Raw genomic sequence first — 18,289 nt, forward strand, 5'->3', positions numbered from 1 at the left:
AATGGATGAAAGCAACTAGCAGAATAAAAGGTTTGAAAGTGGTTTGGAGATCATATTTGCAAAGAACTTTGGCTATTTTCTCTGCTGTATCCTTAATGGGATTGGAATAGCTTGGCTAGGATTCTATGTGTTGGTTGCAGTTGGGGTGAATGCAGTATTTATCTCTTCCAATCTTTGCATCACTAGGAAGTAGTTGACTTTCGTCTGTCAGAACACATGAATCATTAACAAAAAAGTTAAACAGAACATAGGGAATAAGAACAGAACAAACCTTGCAGCACACCCGCAGTTGGCTTTCTTTTTTGAGACATGCAGTTACCCTATTCTATAATGCACACAACTTGCTAGTATCAAAAGTCATGCAAAAGCCTGTCAATTGTGTTTGCAAAGTTCCATGAATAGCACTTGAAATATTATTACAATGTTATCATAATAAAGTGATTAACATGCAATTTAGCACTATGCAAAATTTAGCAATGAAAGTTTATTGCTAAAATTAGGTGTACTCTTTACAAACCCATGCTGAATCATAAACAGTCCTGTCACCCTAATTCTATATTGTATTTATTCCTAAGCAGTCTGTTCAATACCTTAACTTAATTGTTAATTAAATCATCAAATGGCAACTTAATTTCTGCACTTCTTTGATAGTCATCATCACAAACCATGGGCTCACTGCCCGTTGGTGTCCGATGCCTCCTTCACTATCTTCTTCCACCTTTCTTTGTCCAGTGCACAGTGTCACAGTTTCTGTAAACCCATTCCACACCAGTCCTTTATGTCGTATATCCATTCTCTGTATGGTCTACCTCTTCTGTTTACACCATCCATAATACCAAACATGAATGTCTTTATCTTCTGGTCCTCACGCATTCTGCAAGATGTGTCCAAATAATTGTAGCTTCTGTTGTATAATCTTCTGCATTAGATTCTCCTTTGGGTGTATCTTCTGATAGAGCTCTTCATTTGTGATTTTCTGTACCCATCCTATTCTTAGCATCTTCCTATAAGAAGTTCTTTCAAATGCTAAAATTCTTTTTCTTGATTCCTTATTTATTACCCATGTTTCAGATCCATGCAGTACACTGCTAAAGATACATGTTTCGAGTAGTTCTCTTTGTTTCGTTTGCAGGCTGATCGCTTTTCTTTTCTAGATGTTATCTATGGCCTTCAGATTTGTTCTTCCCTTTGCAATCCTGATCTTTATTTCTTTTTTACAGTCCAAATCATATATCATTTTACTTCCCAAATATGTGAATTGTTCTACATTTTCTATATCAATTCCATCTCCTTGTATCTTTTGTTTCATGTTCTTCTCGCCAAATACCATTGTCTTTGTTTGTTTTTTTTTCCAAGTTCATAACAAATCCAAATCTCTTCCCTTCCTCATTTAACAGTTTCAATGTTTTTTGTAGTTCTCTTTCGTCTTCTTCAATAATAACAATGTCACCTGCAAATCTCAGATTGTTAATTCTCATCCCATGTACTGATATTTCTTTTGCATCTTCCTTCATTTTATCCATTGCTCTTTCTAAATGTGCAATGAAAATGCTTGGTGATATTGGATCCCCCACTCTGTCTAATACCACTGCTTGTTCTAAACCATTTCCCCAAATCACCACCTATTCTAACTGCTGCAACCACATTCTTATAAACATCTTTTAATATAGCTATTAGTTTTCTGTTAATTCCATAGGATTCTAGCACTGCTAATGTCACTTTCTGTCAAATGGTCTATACTGTCAAATGCTTTTGGAAAATCCACAAAGCAAGTATATATGCTTTTGTTTTTCCTCCTTGCAATCACTAATCTATGATCAGAATCTATATCCGCTCCTTGAAAAGTTCGACACTTCTGTACTGATGTTATCCATCTTCTTTTAATCTTAATCATATCAATCGTGTTTTGGGTTTTCCCCATCATTTGATTGCCACGTCCATTTTCTACACTCCTTTTGCTGGAATTATGTGTTACAGATCATCATCTCATAGTTCACAGCAAATTCTAACATTTTTTCACCTCGTTCATTTCTTCTCCAAAACCATATTTTCCATGATGCTTTCCCGACCATCATTTTGTATTCTAACTTTGACATTCCAATTTCCTTCAATAATTAATATATCTTGCTTTGGTATTGTTTCTATTGTCTCTGTCAGATCTTTATAAAATAAGTCAGTATCCTCATCTGTGCTGTCAGGTGTGGGTTCATATATCTGGACTATTGATATATTAAATGGTTTTGCTTGAAATCTTGCTACTATGATTCATTCATTGACTGGTTTGTAGCCTAACAGTGCCTTTCTATCTTTTTTGTTAAGAAGGAAACCAACTCCTGCTTCATGCTTGGTGTCATGCCCTGACCTATATGACATCACATCCATTTATCTCTCCTGATGATGTCCGTCGCATCTCTGCCAGTCCTAGTATGTTACACCAATATCTCTTCATTTCCTCGCGAAGTAATTCTAGTTTTCCTGACATCCAAAGTGTCTGTACATTCCATGTTCCTACTGATAATAAGTCTGTCAGTTTCAGTTTCCTTTTGGTATCCCACTTTTCGATCCAATCCCAATCACTTGATTGGTATCGCAGACCCTGTTCATCCAGGTGATGTCCAAGCTGGCATGTTTTAATTGTTGATCATATAGGCATCAAATAACAGTCATGTTTTTTCTTTATGGTCAGACCATCAACACTCCTCTGACTGAGCCTCCTCCTTTATCCAGGCTTGGGACTGGCATGAGACACCTAAGGATACCATAGTGGAGTTTTCTTTGACAATAATGAATAATAAAATGACACTTTTCAAAATCTGTAAAATTAGGGAAAAAAATTGTTTTTTCATAAACTGTAAATCCATTTCAAATACTCTTCTTTATTGCACACAAATTAAAAATGTACAACAAAAATTTCATACATCGTTTCCAGATTTTTTAAGGATTAGACGTCCAAATTACTAAATTAAAATATTAATAATAAAAATAAACCTCATATGGACTCCCACAGCATAAGAAAGTTAGTATGATATGTGTCTTGTGACATGATGCATTGTCCAAAGCAGCTGTTACCAGTTGAATGAACTGTGAGCATGAGGAAGACACCTAGTTGTCAATAGTTTTCAAGTAGGGTGTAGTATATGGACATCACTCAGCCAGGGTAATCTATGGTAAGGAAAATGCTCCTATACCAATAGCCAACATGATGAATCTGTGATTCATGCTGCTTTTATCATACCATGGTCCTTCCAGCAAATGAATTGCTTATTGTATGTGAATGGAATCATTTGCTTCTCTGTTTGCTGAAGATTGTGCATTTTCATATCTTCCTTTGCAGATCACCTTTATGTTGCAGTTTGACTGATTGTGGCCCATCTGCATGGTTCCTGAAACCATTAGCTTCTTGCATCAATCAGCATTTTTCTGTCTGGAAGATTGCCATTGGGCAGATATTTTCTGGTTGTGAAACACTGTTCTTTATATGCTATTATGCATAAACACCCAAGTGAGATGCTAGTTTTTTGTGATATTTCACCAAAAAGTCTAGTGTAAACTGTTATAACATACTCAGAGTCACTTAGATCATAATGTTGGTATTTTATGTTAAAGTTCAAGACACATACACTGTTCCTCAGGTTTTGCCTGTCTGTTTTATATAGCTTGAAATGGATGTGACTTGGCATTCGAGATTGAAGGATTCCATGGATGATTTGGAGATGGGGGGGGGGGGGCTAATAAATTGGTCATTATCCTTCTATAACAGGTTCCTGAGTTCACCTAAAATATTGTAACAGACCATGTTCTAAACATATTGTGGGGCTACACAATCAGATAATTTTAGAAATGTCAAAACTATTCAACACAGAAAATGATGGAATGTAGTAGAGCCAGCTACATGAAAGATCATAAATCTTATATAAAAACACGCCTTTTATGTTTTATTTATTGCTTGTAGTTTTGAGTTATTTATTTTTTTATATTAAATTTTACCATAAGAATTGTATAAGGCAGTCTTAAAAATCTTATAAATTTACCTATTTTATTTATGATATAATTATTATTTACAATTTTTGTTGCAGAGATTTTGTACCTTCCCTGGAAGCTTTTTTTGAAATTGCTATTGAACAGGCTGATCCAGCTAACCAGATTGAAAATCAATTTAAGTAAGCATAGATTTTCTCCAAAAATAAAATAAAAGTGTATTTACTGGCAAGAAAATATTTTAGTTATGTTAGAGAAAAATGAAATGTTATAGTCTGAATTGGTTTCGTGGTCTCATCTACACTGCTTGGAAAGAAGTCAACATATATCCCCATGGGCAAAGTTCATCGTGCCATGTAATGAGTCGTGTTTGTAGCCAATATAAATTGGAGGAATATGATGCTCCTGTTTTACCTAGACACAGCTGTTTCCAGATGAAATGGCTGTGAGAAGAGAACTGAAGGAGTATGGAAGAGGTGTTGTGATAGGATGCCATATTGCAGACTATCTGTTTGGCAAATTGTTGAGAAATTGGACCATCCCTGGTTAACAATCAGCGATACCATACTGAGATGGAAGCACAGGAAGTCCACTGCAAGTGCTACCCACAGTGGACAATCCACCACACTCACTGAATGTTGATCATAGAGTGCTACAAAGGATAATATGTAAAACCACCATCTTTCGGCCAACACGTTGAATGCAGAGCTGTCGGCATAGACTGGAACACAAATCCGCACACAAACATTCAGAACCATGGCTCACAACATGGGTGTCCATGGTAGGACTGCAATATTTAAGCCGCACATTACCCTAATCAACATGCAGCATCATCTTCAGTGGTGCAAAGAGCCTATGGGATGTGGAGCTTGGAAAGCTTTGTTATAAGCAATGATTCATGCTACGCCCTCTATAGTTCGCCATCCGATTTGAGATCCTTCGACACTTCTGCGCATCTCAGAAAAAGGATAATAGGGTAATCAGTCCATATTGTGGGATGAGTTGTTTATTATTACCAGTCGGAAAATTAACTTCTCTTTTATGATTATTGTAGTTAACTATGTTGCTTGTATAACAGTTGGAAAATTTTACCTATAAAGCACATGATTTCACGTGTTGGCGACCAATTCGGACGTCCTTCATTTCTTTCTCCCCTTCAGCATGAATCGACTATTCTTGGAAAGATGCAAAGCAGGGACCTACAAATGGTGAGCGAACTATACTAAGCAGATGGATGGGTGTGATGGATGCCTGGTGAACATCTCTTACCAGAGTGCATAACCCCAGCTATGAAATTTGGAGGTAGCAGTGTGATGGTATGGTCCTGTTTTTCCTCCTTTGGCCCCAGATGTCTATTTGTGGTGCTACAAACATTGAACTCTGAGAGGTATCTGAACATTTCGGACAGTGCAATACTTTCTACTTTGTGACATTTCTATGGAATTGACCATTGTCTCTTTCGGCAAAATAATGCACCATGTCATAAGGCTGCAGGTATAACCGTGTGGTTTGTGGACATGAACATCACTTACATACTTAACTGGCCTCCACAGAGCATTTATCTCAACCTGAAACATCTGTGGGATGAACTGGAGCACTGAGTGAGATCAAGGGATGTCTTCCCCACAACAGTCCAGGACCTCATTACATGCCTACAGGAAGAATGGTCCAAAATTCTCATTGATTGTGATTGTACACCTGTGAAAAGCATGCCCTATAGCAGGGGGTCGGGGAACTTTTTTACCTATTACCCCAAAATATAATTATTTACGCTGAAGTTACCCCCTTGATTTGAAAGGGAGAAAATCATAGATTATTTAAATTCGAAAGGTTTATTGAATCTATTTATACGGAGAATGCAATTATAAATATAAAAAGTATAAAATAAATGCGATGAAATAAATTAATATCCTCATTATGAAACAAAAGGATTTCTTTGAAAACTTTTTCACTTCAGGTTTTGGAGAAATGATGCTATTTTCATTTTTGAGAGCTCTGACATTAAAATTGGAGCATTTTGATGTCAGAGCAATTTGGATACTTCCTCCGGAGTCCAATCGATTTCTCTGCTTTGTTTTCATGTTCATTAGAATGGAAAATCCTTGTTTGCAAAGGTAGGTTGTTGCAAAAGGTAGCAACTTTTTGACAGCCTCATGTGCAATTTTGAAAGCATTTGCAGCTATTGACATCCAAAAATATGACAGATCTGCTTTGTTTTCAAATTCAGTACATGCTTCATTATTGGATGAAAGTTCAAGAGGTGCCTCTGCCAACCCTTGAGGCTCTTCTGGTACATCAGCAATTTCACATTTAAAGGGATCTACAACCCAACTGACAGTATGTGAATCAAGATCTGGAAAGTAATCAGAGAACCGCTCTTTGAGTTTGGTAAGCTGCCTTATAACTGTATCCTTGATGTCGTCAAAAGTAATATTTTCACAATCTTCCAAAAACAAAGCTAACTTTGAAAAGGCAATTATCTTGTTTTGTTCTGCTTTCTGTCTCCAATATAAAAGCTTTGATCCAAACGCTGAAATCTTTTCTCTGGCTGAAATTATATTGATGCTTTTTCCTTGCAATTCTTTGTTCAATGCATTCACATACTCAAAAATATCAGCTAAATATGCGAGATGTGCAACCCACGAGGAGTTTGTAAACTTATCTGTGAGAACATGCTTTTGATCAACCATAAAAATTTCAAGTTCAGTTTTGAAAGCCCACACTTTCAGAACATTTCCACGTGAGAGCCACCTCACTTCTGTATGATAAAGTAGGTCTGTATATTCAGCCTCACCATCTTTACATAATCCACGAAATAGTCGCGTGTTTAGTGCATGTCCTTTGACAATCTTAATAACATCATGCATGACGGCTTCCAGTGCAGGTTCCAAATGTTTCACAAGCAGTGCCTGGCAATGGATCATACAGTGGTTAACTTCAATTTTTGGATTATTCTCTCTCTCTCTCTCTCTCTCTCTCTCTCTCTCGCCAAAGCCGAAAAACCACTTACATGACCCAGTATAGCTGGAGCTCCATCAACAGACACAGCAATGTAGTCTTCCCACTTTAAATTAACGTTATTAAAGTATTCATTAACTTTACTGAAGACATCAATTCCACGAGATCGCAACTCGAGAGAACAAAACAACAATTCCTCTTCAATTGCATGTGAACCTTTGTAGCGAACATACTCCATCTGCTGCGAATTACTACTGACATCTGTAGTCTCATCAGGCTGAATAGCATTTACTCTCTTTTATTGAAGAAATAACTTGTTCCCTCACATTTTCTGCTAAAATAGAAATTCTTTCTTTCACAACTTTTGCAGACAAGGGCACTGAATTTAGTTTCATGGCTTCTTTCTGACCACACATAATCTCTGCCATTAAGCTGCTGGTTTAACCAATTCCTACCAATAGTATATGGTTTCTTGTTTTGGGCAATCAACCAGGCCACTTCAAAGCTAGCCTTTGATGCTGAATGTTGATTGAATGCACCTCTCAAGTTGCTGTCCAGTCTTTATCTTTTGACACATTTCCAAATTTACAAAGTATTCCCATGGTTTGGAAGACAGATGTGGGTGCAAATTTTCCAAGTGTTTCTTCAATTGACTTTTTTTTTGAAAGATTCTGCAGTCAGTACTTTCAAACAGACAACACACTGTGGTTTCATTATTCCTTTGTCTTTTATTTGCATAAACCCATAATTGAGGAACTCTTCCTGGTATATTCTTTTTCTAGTTGATGTCATCTGAAGGGTAAAAAAGACAGTGATTGAATTTAAGTTTTTTAAAGTTCATATAAATTTACAATAATTTAATTGATAAACTTGGCACTAAGACATGTCCTCAAGATGAAGGCAGTATTTAATTATTTTATTGACCATCGAAATTAATCGAGCAAGGAGAAAATATATTAATCAAATTATTGAACTAACATAAAACTAAAATATGGTTAATAAATGAAAATCTTAAACTATTGAAATAAATTAAATTAAATAACTACTTAAATCGACTTAAACAAAGCAAAAACACATGTGTCAAAAAACAAGATTAAGGCAGGTAATAGACAACTGACAAATAATATCTGTTTAGCCACTTGACAACGCCTTAGCAACCAAATTGTTTGGAGTTCAACATAGCGTGACGTCTCCTAAACACGTATATTACATTGGCCAGATGCAGTGTTGCCAGAAGAAAAATTTCTGTCGTAACAAGGAATGCGCTTTTTATATAATTTTATTTATGTCTATTGAGTCCTCATTACCCCCAAGAATTTCATTTTTATCCCACTTGGGGTAATTTATCCTGGTTCGCTGACCCCTGCCCTATAGGATTGCTGCAGTCATCACAGTGAAAGGAAGTCCTACATCTCTTCGTTTCTCCAACTGCATTCTTTCGATTAGATTCTATGTTGAATATGATATTCATGGGTCTCTTGGTCTTCTTATTGGACCAAGATACTTCTTGGCTGTATTGTGTATTATAACCTTGACTCCTTCCCAAAGGATTTCTGGAGAGTTGTCCTCACTAGTCTCCAAAAAATCATCCACCTGAGTTGATGTTTCGTCTGTGAACCTGATAGGAATTACTCTGACATCCAGTCTAGTGGGATGTGCCTGATTTGGAAAGTTTTGGAGTCTTAATCTTACTTTGGCTCTTGCTAGCTTATGGTCTGTACCATAGTCTGCTCCAGGACAAGTACATCAAAGATGCTTGTATTCCAGTGTTGAAGAGCTAGGATGTAATCAGTCTGGTGCCTTGACCTATCAATGTTGAATGTACAAGTTTAGGTCAGTTGTGGGTGTTTCTAGAAGCAGGTATTGGTAATAACTAATCTGTTAGGATGAGCAAGTTCCAGCAGTCTTTCACCATAGGTGCTACATTTACCCAAACCAAACATGCCAAACTCTCATACTCTTTCCCACTTTTGCAATCAAGTTCCTTCTCCTTGGTAGGCAATCCGAAACAATCTAAGTTTTCATAGAATTCCTCGCTCTCTTCATCAGGCCTATCTGTGGGGTACATAAACTACCACGATTGACACATTGGTAGGATTAGCCTTAGTCTAATACAAAGTATCCTGTCATTAACAGGATTATAACCAAGAAGGGCTCTTGCCTGAACTGTCTTCAGTATCACAGCTACCCTATGATGCTTTGAGTCACCTCCTGAATAAACAACTAGCTTATCCTGTAGTTTGACTTTCTCCATTCCATCTAGTCTGTAATTCTCATGATGCCAATTTTACCTCTCCATCTCTTTACAGACAATATCAAGAGTACTCATCTGTAGACCCTGTACATTCCATGTGCCTATGTGAAATTCCCCCTCTAATATTAATCCTATACCTTCTGTATTCCTCATTCACAAATATCACTGATTTTTGTTGGAGACTAGAGGTGTACTTAATGAGAAAGTGACCAAAGCATGTTTTCCAGGTGCGAAGATAAAGGATGTTTGATGCTGTAAGTATGCAGAAGAATGGAGCGAATTAGTTGATTGTATTGACTGGCACAAATGATTTGAAAGGTTAAAAATTTGCAATTATTATTATATGACGCCACCAAGGAGTCCAAAGACTCATCAAGGGAGGGTACCTACTCTACTGCTCTCCATCTCCACCACTCAATCCACCAACTACAGCGATCAGATAAGATATGAAAGAGTTGTTAGTTGAAGCAAAAATGAAGAGCAAGAAAGTAAAGATTGTGAGTCTGTTGCCTTAATATGATAGGACAGAATGGACAAAACTGAGAAGAAGGGCTGTGATTGTCAGTGAGAAGATTGTGCATGAGGAATGTGTGCAGTTTATTGATGTATTGAATGAATTTGATGGACAAAAGGATTTATATATGCCTGACGGAATACATTTAAATGGTTTTGTAGTTAGTTGTTTGGAGAAAGTGTTGTTTAGTTGAGAGTGTGGTAGTGCAAAACCAGGGAAACTAGAGATATTAGGGAGGGTGAAACAAGCATGGGTACAATAATGATTGTGTAACATGAATGAGATTTCAGAGGCCTCAAATTCAAATGGGTTGGTAATGACATTACATGAGGGTAATGTCATTACTATGAGTACGAAGGGACATTGAAATACATGTACACGAATGCAAGAAGTATCATGAATAAGAGTGAAAGATTTTTTAGTATTGGTAAGCTCAACCTGGCCAAAAATTATAGGCATCAGTGAAACCTGGTTGACTGAAAATGATATAGTTACAGGGATTAGAATGTGAAGGGTGTTGTATTTTTGGGAAGGAAAGAAGGAATAGGACAGGAGGTGGGGTATTGCTGATGATAGCTTCAGAATTACAGCCAACAAAGGCAATTAGGACAAAATACGTTGTTGGGTGCTGCTATAGACTAGGAGGTCCTGAGGACCCACCTGGTCTGCTATATAAGAGACTTTAACTATGGGGACATCGATTATTATGGGAGACTTTAACTATGGAGGACATCGATTGGAGGGAGGAAAGGAGGCATGGCAAGATGGAAGTGGGATTTATACAGTAAGATAATTACATAAAACAACATGTTATAGAGAGGGGACATGGTTTTTGAGGGTGTTGGATCTAATAGTAGCATCAAAAGATGTATCAATAACCAAAGTAGACACTCTGCCTCCAGTTGGAGAGAGTGATCATGCAGTCTTGTTCTGTGAAGTTGCCAAACATGTAGAGTTCTCTGTCAAGAAGGGATTTATGTTCAACTACAAGTCTGATGATTATGAGAGACTCAGGCATCATCTTGGAACAGTGCCATGACTTGAGAAGCTACAAGGAAAGAATATCAGTAGTGCATGGCAAGTGGTCAGAGAATTGCTTGAGAGTAGCAGTATCAGACTGCATACTCGAGGTCAGGAGGATAAACCAAGTTGGAATTAAGTGGATGAGTAGGGACATAAAGCAAGATCTGCAAAAAAAGAAAACATTGTGGAGATATAAAGAAAAAACTGATCAGAATACTCATGAGCAGTGCAAGCAAGAATGGTGACTAGTATGGTAAAGAAGGCCAAATCAGGCTATGAGAGAGAGAATTAGCTAAACAGGCCAAAATAAATCCATAAGTTTTTTTGTTATGCAGCAAGTAAGATAAAAAATGACTTTAAACAATGCTCATGGTAGAAAGGTGATGAAACCAAAAGAAATAGTTGGGTTGTTGAGTGATCAATTTGCAAAGGTGTATCATCCAATTGGTGATCTTATAGTTGTTAATGTTACAGAGATGCATATCAACATTGAGGTAGATGAACAGGTGCTCAACATATTAAAAAATATGAATGTGAACACAGCAGTGGGACTGGATGGCATGTCAGACTGTGTACTATGTGAATGTGCAAGAGAATTGACATTGCCTCTGAAGTTGTTCAATTTAAGTCTCAGCTCTGGTAGGGTTCCAAGGGAGTGGAAAGAGGGTACCATTGCATAAAGGTGACTCCAAGATAGAGGAAGCAAACTACAGACCAATTAATATATTGGGAGTATAGTTGTTAAAGTAATGGAAAAGTTGGTGAAAGGTAAAATACAACAGTGGGTGGATAGTGATGCAATAGTGGGCAGCATGGCTTTCTAAAGGATAGGTCCTGTCTGTTATTTACATTTTATAATAAAGTGACAGCAGAATTGGATAAAGGTAATGGCTACACCATGATACTGCTCAACTTTGCCAAGGCATTTGATAGAATACCACATGGGAAAACTGTGACAAAAACTGAAGAGGATGGGAATGGATATGAGGCTAGTAATATGAATAGGGGATGCTGATGGACAGACACCAGAGAGTAGTATATGGTGGAGCGGATTCTAGGAGAATGATTGTGACTAGTGAAGTACCTCAGAGTTCGGTACTAGGGCCACTACTCTTTAATTTGTATATCAATGACATAGGGAAAATATTTAAGAGGGGATATTCAGTTGATTGCTGATGATGCAAAACTGGGGAGAGAAATAGTTGATAAAGGTGATGTAGATATCCTGCAGGATTATTTAAATAAATTGTCATTGTGGGCAAAGGTTAATGATTGTCAATTTAATTTTGCAAAATGTAAGGTTAATGCTAATGTTACAGAGATGCATATCACATTGAGGTAGATGAACAGGTGCACTTTGGGTTGAAAAAGTTGCATATGGTATATCATATTGATAGTATTGGTTTGCAGGAAATTGATGAGGCTAGGGACTTGAGAATAATGGTGGACAAACAGTTAAAGTTCAGAGGACATATTACAAAAGTTGGTAAAATAGCTCAACGAATTACTTCGATGTTGAAAAACATGCTAACAAGTCAAGATAAGAAAGTTATTATACCTCTTCATAAGGCCACATCTTGACTACTGCGCACAGATTTCACCTGGGTTTCTTTGGGACCAGGAGACAGTCGTTAAGATTCGGAGATGAGTGACCAAGATGGTGACAGGTTCGTGGGTTACAAAATTTGGTCGATAGGTGGAAAAGAGGGGACACGATAGAAACTTTTAAGATATTAAAGGGATTTTATAAAATTGATGTTAGTGAAATTTTTCAATATATGACAAATAGTCAGAGAATTAGGTGCCATCCATCTTGTGTAAGAGTGTGGTTAGTAGGGGTGTGTGTGGACCAGGTTTTTTGTGTGGAAAGTGACGAGTGAGTGGAATGGATTGCCAGAATTAGTTGTGAATTCCCTGACGGTGAATGGATTCAAGGATAGAATCCGTGGTTGATTTGAGTCTCTCACCACGAGTCTCTGGACTCCATGGAGATGCCGTAAATAATAATAATACTTCTCTGATTGTTGACAGGAAGCTAATAACAATGTAAACTTAATTGTGTAGTACTGTTAATGTATCCTGTGCATGTGTTGAGGGCACATAGCAAGAAATGGAAGAAGAGGATGATGGTAATGGTGTTTTCTGGAATAATCTAAATAAAATACAGTTTAGAATCTAATTTGTATGAAAAGAGAGTAATGACTTTTGATATCCCTTTAACATGAACTAAAATAATACTAGATATTTGCCAGCGTTAAGGAAAGAAGGAATGGTTTAGAGGATTCGTCCCTTCTTTGAGGTTGCATATACCTCAGCCGAAAGACCAGTACATCAGATGGTTTATCTCACATTTTAGTAACTTTGTTGTTGTACTGAATTTTGTTATCAGTTCATTTAATAATATAGTAATAAAAGCTTATACATGTATGTATACAGGGTGGCCCATAAGTCACAGAGAGGTTTAAACATTTAATAACTTGTTTATTTATGAATTCTTTTTATTATTTTTTTGTTATAATGAAATACGGAACCTGCTGGAGATTTTTTTTTTTTTTTTTTTTTTTTTTTTTTTTTTTTTTTTTTAGTTATGAAAAATCACTTCACGTAAATTCCTTCCATTTTTGGCTTCACAAAGATGGGCCCCTGTCCTTTTTAACACATGTTCTATGGCAGTGCATTAATTTTTGCACGTATGTTCTCCTTCAGTTGTTGGATCGACTGGGGCTTGTTCGCATACACCTTTTACTTCAGGTAATCCCATTGGAAGAAGTCGGGAGCAGTCAGATATGAAAAACGTAATGGTCAATTAATTGCAGATCTTCGTGAAAAAATAAAATTGCATGATTTTGGTTTATTATTAGGTTGTAAACATTTTGATGATTAATTTCCCTAATGTTCCTTAGAATGCCTAAAAAAAATAATAAAATGAAAAAAATTGAAAATCAAAAAAAGGTATTCACATTTTAAACCTCTTTATGACTTATGGGCCACCCTCTGTGTGTGTGTGTGTGTGTGTGTGTGTGTGTGTGTGTGTGTGTGTGTGTGTGTGTGTGTGTGTGTGTGTGTGTGTGTGTGTGTTGTATAGATGTAATAATACTTTAAGTAGAATAAAAAAAAATTCTTTTGTCTTCCCATGATTTGACAGTAAGCTTTTTACTAATAATAATTTGTTTTCTGTTATATTCATTAGTTGTATAACTTCATATAAGTTCATCTACAGTGTATTTATATCTTTCAGGCATTTACATGACAGCAACTATGGTTGGAGAGCACTGAGATTGTTGTCTCACAAATATCCACATTTCTTTACACATAGTAACCAACCAATTAAAAAATTGCCACTCTATTTACAATCTATGGTGTTGAAATTGGCCAAAGAACTACCTCTCAGTGTAAGTATATGTAATTTCATTTTTATAGTCATATTCATAGTGAAGAATTTATGGAGACGCAACACATGTGTTAGAATAATTACTTTGCTTAACATTAGGAAAGTAAAATTCAATGTTTTGACCTCTGTATTGAGGTCATCATCAAGAAAAATACATATCTATAAGATACAAGCTACATGACACTGCACTATACAAAAGTAAGATGAATCTAAATGCTTGTTAATCATTTAACCTAACCTGACCTCTTGTGGGGAAAAAAACAATAATTAAAATAAAATGAAAATAAATAAATAAAATATTTAAAAAATTATTTTTTTTTTAAATAAAAATAAAATATAAGCGAAACTACATTAAACATTTCTAAAGTCCTGTCGTATTGAGATTTTCTTCTCTTTGGGCTTGTTCTTGTTGCTATACGGATTGCAGGTGGGTCATCCACATTCTTGGAATGATTAATTCATCATTTTTGTACAAGCTTGGATAATGTTTCAGCATTTCATAAACTTATTTGAATTTTCTTTTGAACCAGGTTTTGGTGCAGTGTAGGGACTTGGTGTCTTTCCAGTCAATTCTTTGGCATCATGAACCATTTGGTCGGATACTAAATGTTTCATTTTTTCTAGAATGCTGTCTGATCGAGGACGATGGTAGCATTACCTTTATCTGCTTTTGTAATCATGGTATCCTACCTCAACAAACAAAAAACCTACCTGACCAAAAGAAAACAACAGAATTAATCAAATTGGTGATCATGTGGCCAGAAGAAACAATCAAAAAACTAATACTGCATTATGCCTGCACCCCCAGAATTTATGGCCTGCCAAAAATACACAAAACAAACATCCCACTATGACGGATAGTTGAAGGAATCGACAGCCCTAATTATCACTTAGCCAAGAAATTAGCAGCCACACTCATGGTATTGGTAGGTCACTCCCCCTCCTACACAAAAAACACACACTTCATAAACAAAATTAGAAACATCACACTCAACAACAAAGATTTATTAGTCAGTTTTGACATGACTGCCCTTTTCACTAATGTCCTGATCAGTGATACTATTCTTCTCTTAGAGAACATGTTTCCACCTGACATCTCGGCCCTCTTTGCCCACATACTCCGTTTCGTGTGGTAAAATAATTTTTACCTACAAAAAGAAGGTACGGCCATGGATTCACCACTTTCCTCCCCTCCCCCCAATAGCTAACTTTTACATGGATGTGTTGATGATATTTTCGCCATTTGGCTCCATGACTGCAAAACATTAAATACATTCCTAAGCAACACAAACATTTCCAGTTCACCATCGAAATTGAAAACAACAGCTCTCTTCCTTTTCTAGACACATTCGTCACGCCTTCCCTCAGGCTGTCTCTCCTTCACAGTCTACCACAAACCTACACACACACACACACACACACACACACACACACACACACACACACACACACACACACACAGGCCAATACATACATAAAAATTCATACCACCATCCAACACAAAAACTAGGAGTCATCAGCACCCTCAAACACAGAGCCCTAACAATTTGCTCCAATGAACAAGCTCTGAACCAAAAATTTGTAATCATTAACCAAACATTTGTAAATAATGGTCACGATAAAAAAAAACGATTCACAAGAAACGATCCTCCATAAAAATACCACGGAAAACAAAAAAATTACAAGAATGCCATAGCCATACCCTACATTATGGGCATTTCAGAAAAAATAGATAGAACACTACTTAAATTTATTTATTCATATGGAGTTTCCTCCCTTTTCTCCCCCATTCCTATTGGGGCGAGTTGAGCCCCCCTCATGGGGGGGGTTAAGTATTTATGGCTGTAGATCTGTGTGTTCATGGCTGGTTTGCCTGCTTTGCGGGATGAAAAACCCCAGATAAACTGGGGGGGGAAAACCCTGCTGTCCACTCCCAAGACCGGCTAACTTGGCTATGGCTGAGGAAGATCCTTAAGCTCCTCACGTAGCGACGGGAATCGAACCTAGGATAGGTTCGATTCCCGTCGCATATAATCACATATAATCGCATATAATCACAATTATATGCCTTTCCCAGGCATATAATTGTGAAGTGCAAAGCCACTAGGCTAACTGTGCGGACTACTTAAATACAACATTAAGACTACCTTCAAATCCCTGACAAAATTAAGAAATTTACTTAGTTCTTCCATACCTGACCCACCCAGGAGTTTACAAAATTCAGTGTACCTGTAACATACCTTACATAGGGGAAATAGGATCCCAATCAGAAAAGATGAACGCAAACGACACATTAAATACTCCACCATGTAAAAAAGGCCTATCAGACTACACACCCAAACATGCCACAGAATTTACTAGAAAGGCACCAAGTCCCTACACTGCACCAAAACTTGATTTGAAAGAAAATTCAAAGAAGCTTATGAAATGCTGAAACATTATCCAAACTTGAACAAAAATGATGGATTAATCATTCCAAGAATGTCTTGAAGATTATGAGGAGCCATATGTTGGCAAGAAGAAAAGAAGAATTGGGAGTACTAGGGGCCAAAAAAGAGCAGATTGATATGATTGTACTGATATGGGAAAACTCTATGTTTGTGAAATTTGTGGAGCTTGTTATAAAACTCAACCAGGTCTTTCTTACCACTGTACTCATGGTCATAACAATGATTCTACTGATAACACAGAAGAAGAGGAAGAAACCAATTACACTTCTCCTAAACCTACCCTGGCTTTAAATAATTCACATGCCTCTCCAATGCACTCCAAATCTTACTCCTTGGCCATTACCTTCATCTATGAACCTATTGCAGCTACTAGTTCAAACATCCTCAGTAGCTGTGCAATGCCCAGACCAGAGAAAAGCTTGATCCATCTTAGTCCTTATTGTGACTTTTGTTCTTGGAAACAGTATTGAAAATAAGAAGACAAGACAAGCAGAGGAATTAGTTTCTTGTTCTGATTGTGGTAGATCTACACATCCTACTTGCTTTAGTTCACGTCTAATATGACATCCTTAGTAAAGAAATACAGATGGCAATGCATTGAATGCAAGTCTTGTGTATTTTGTGGCACATCTGACAATGATGACCAGTTGCTATTTTGTGATGATTGTGGTAGATCCTGTGCTGCGCTGTGGGTAAGAGATGCCCTTGTGCAAAACTGTTTTCACCGCCCCCCATAAAATAAGTTTCCATGAAAAATTTTACTTTGTTAAAAGTACAAAACAATTTATATGCATACATAAAAATAAATTTTATTTAACAGTAGTAGAACATTGTAATCACTGAAATTCATTATATAAAGAATTTTTAATAATAAAAATTTTCAAAAATGTTTATTCCTTAATATATAAATACAACAGAATATATATATATATATATATATATATATATATATATATATATATAACAAAAATTACTTATATTTTAATATAAAAAGAAATATTACATAACAAAGATAATTTGGAGATATGCTTTTAACTATATGATAATTAGTATAAATGTAGATTTATTTTACATATTTATCCGTCTTTGCGTTAGCCGCCGCCAGAAAAATTTTAATAATATCTTTAATGTCTAATGAATCCATAATATTATTTTCAATTGATATAATTGATAAATCCGTTAGACGCTCTCCAGACATTTTTGACCGCAAATAATTTTTTATTAGTTTCAGTTTTGAAAAACTTCTTTCCCCTGATCGTAATGTTAAATAAATACGCATCACAATCGTAGTATTCGGAAACGTGTCAGTTAATTTATTTTCGTATATATAATTTAAAATATCCTGTGGAGCCGGATAAATTAAAAACTTTGCAATGTTTTTTTAAAAACATTGCAAAGTTTTTAATTCCTCAAATAAAGTCATGCCATCAATATCATGATTGTCGCTCAGTTTTAAGTGCAAATCTTTACAATGTATCATTAAATCTTCATCGCTCCAATCTTTTAATTTGCTAATGTCTCTTATAAATTTAAAATCCTCGCTATGTTGTTTAAGAGTATGAATCTTTCCGTGACAGTTGTCGTGTGTAAAATTGTGAAGAAAAAAATTTATTTTAAAATTTTGTTTAGGATCATGCGTTGTCTCATCTGATGCTTTGTAACCAACCATTTTTGTTTTTGTTCTTTTGAGAATGTCTCAAAAAATAGGATCAGTATTAAGA

The 18,289-nt window shown here is 36.2% G+C and overlaps 1 protein-coding gene across 2 annotated transcripts in view; it reads left to right on the top strand.

Moving 5' to 3' along the window:
* The window catches only part of Hpr1 (THO complex 1-like protein Hpr1), a 311,940-nt gene that overhangs the window by 254,542 nt on the left and 39,109 nt on the right, over positions 1-18,289 (top strand). For both annotated transcript variants that reach the window (XM_090391220.1, XM_090391221.1), the window contains exons 17-18: positions 4,077-4,160; positions 13,966-14,119. In XM_090391220.1, the coding sequence (XP_090247346.1) occupies positions 4,077-4,160; positions 13,966-14,119 (238 nt within the window). The remainder of the gene's footprint in view (positions 1-4,076; positions 4,161-13,965; positions 14,120-18,289) is intronic.

The sequence above is a fragment of the Typopeltis vanoorti genome, chromosome 4, assembly GCF_054136105.1.
Source record: "Typopeltis vanoorti isolate ZY-2024b chromosome 4, IOZ_Tvanoo_1.0, whole genome shotgun sequence".
Taxonomy (NCBI): Eukaryota; Metazoa; Arthropoda; class Arachnida; order Uropygi; family Thelyphonidae; genus Typopeltis; species Typopeltis vanoorti.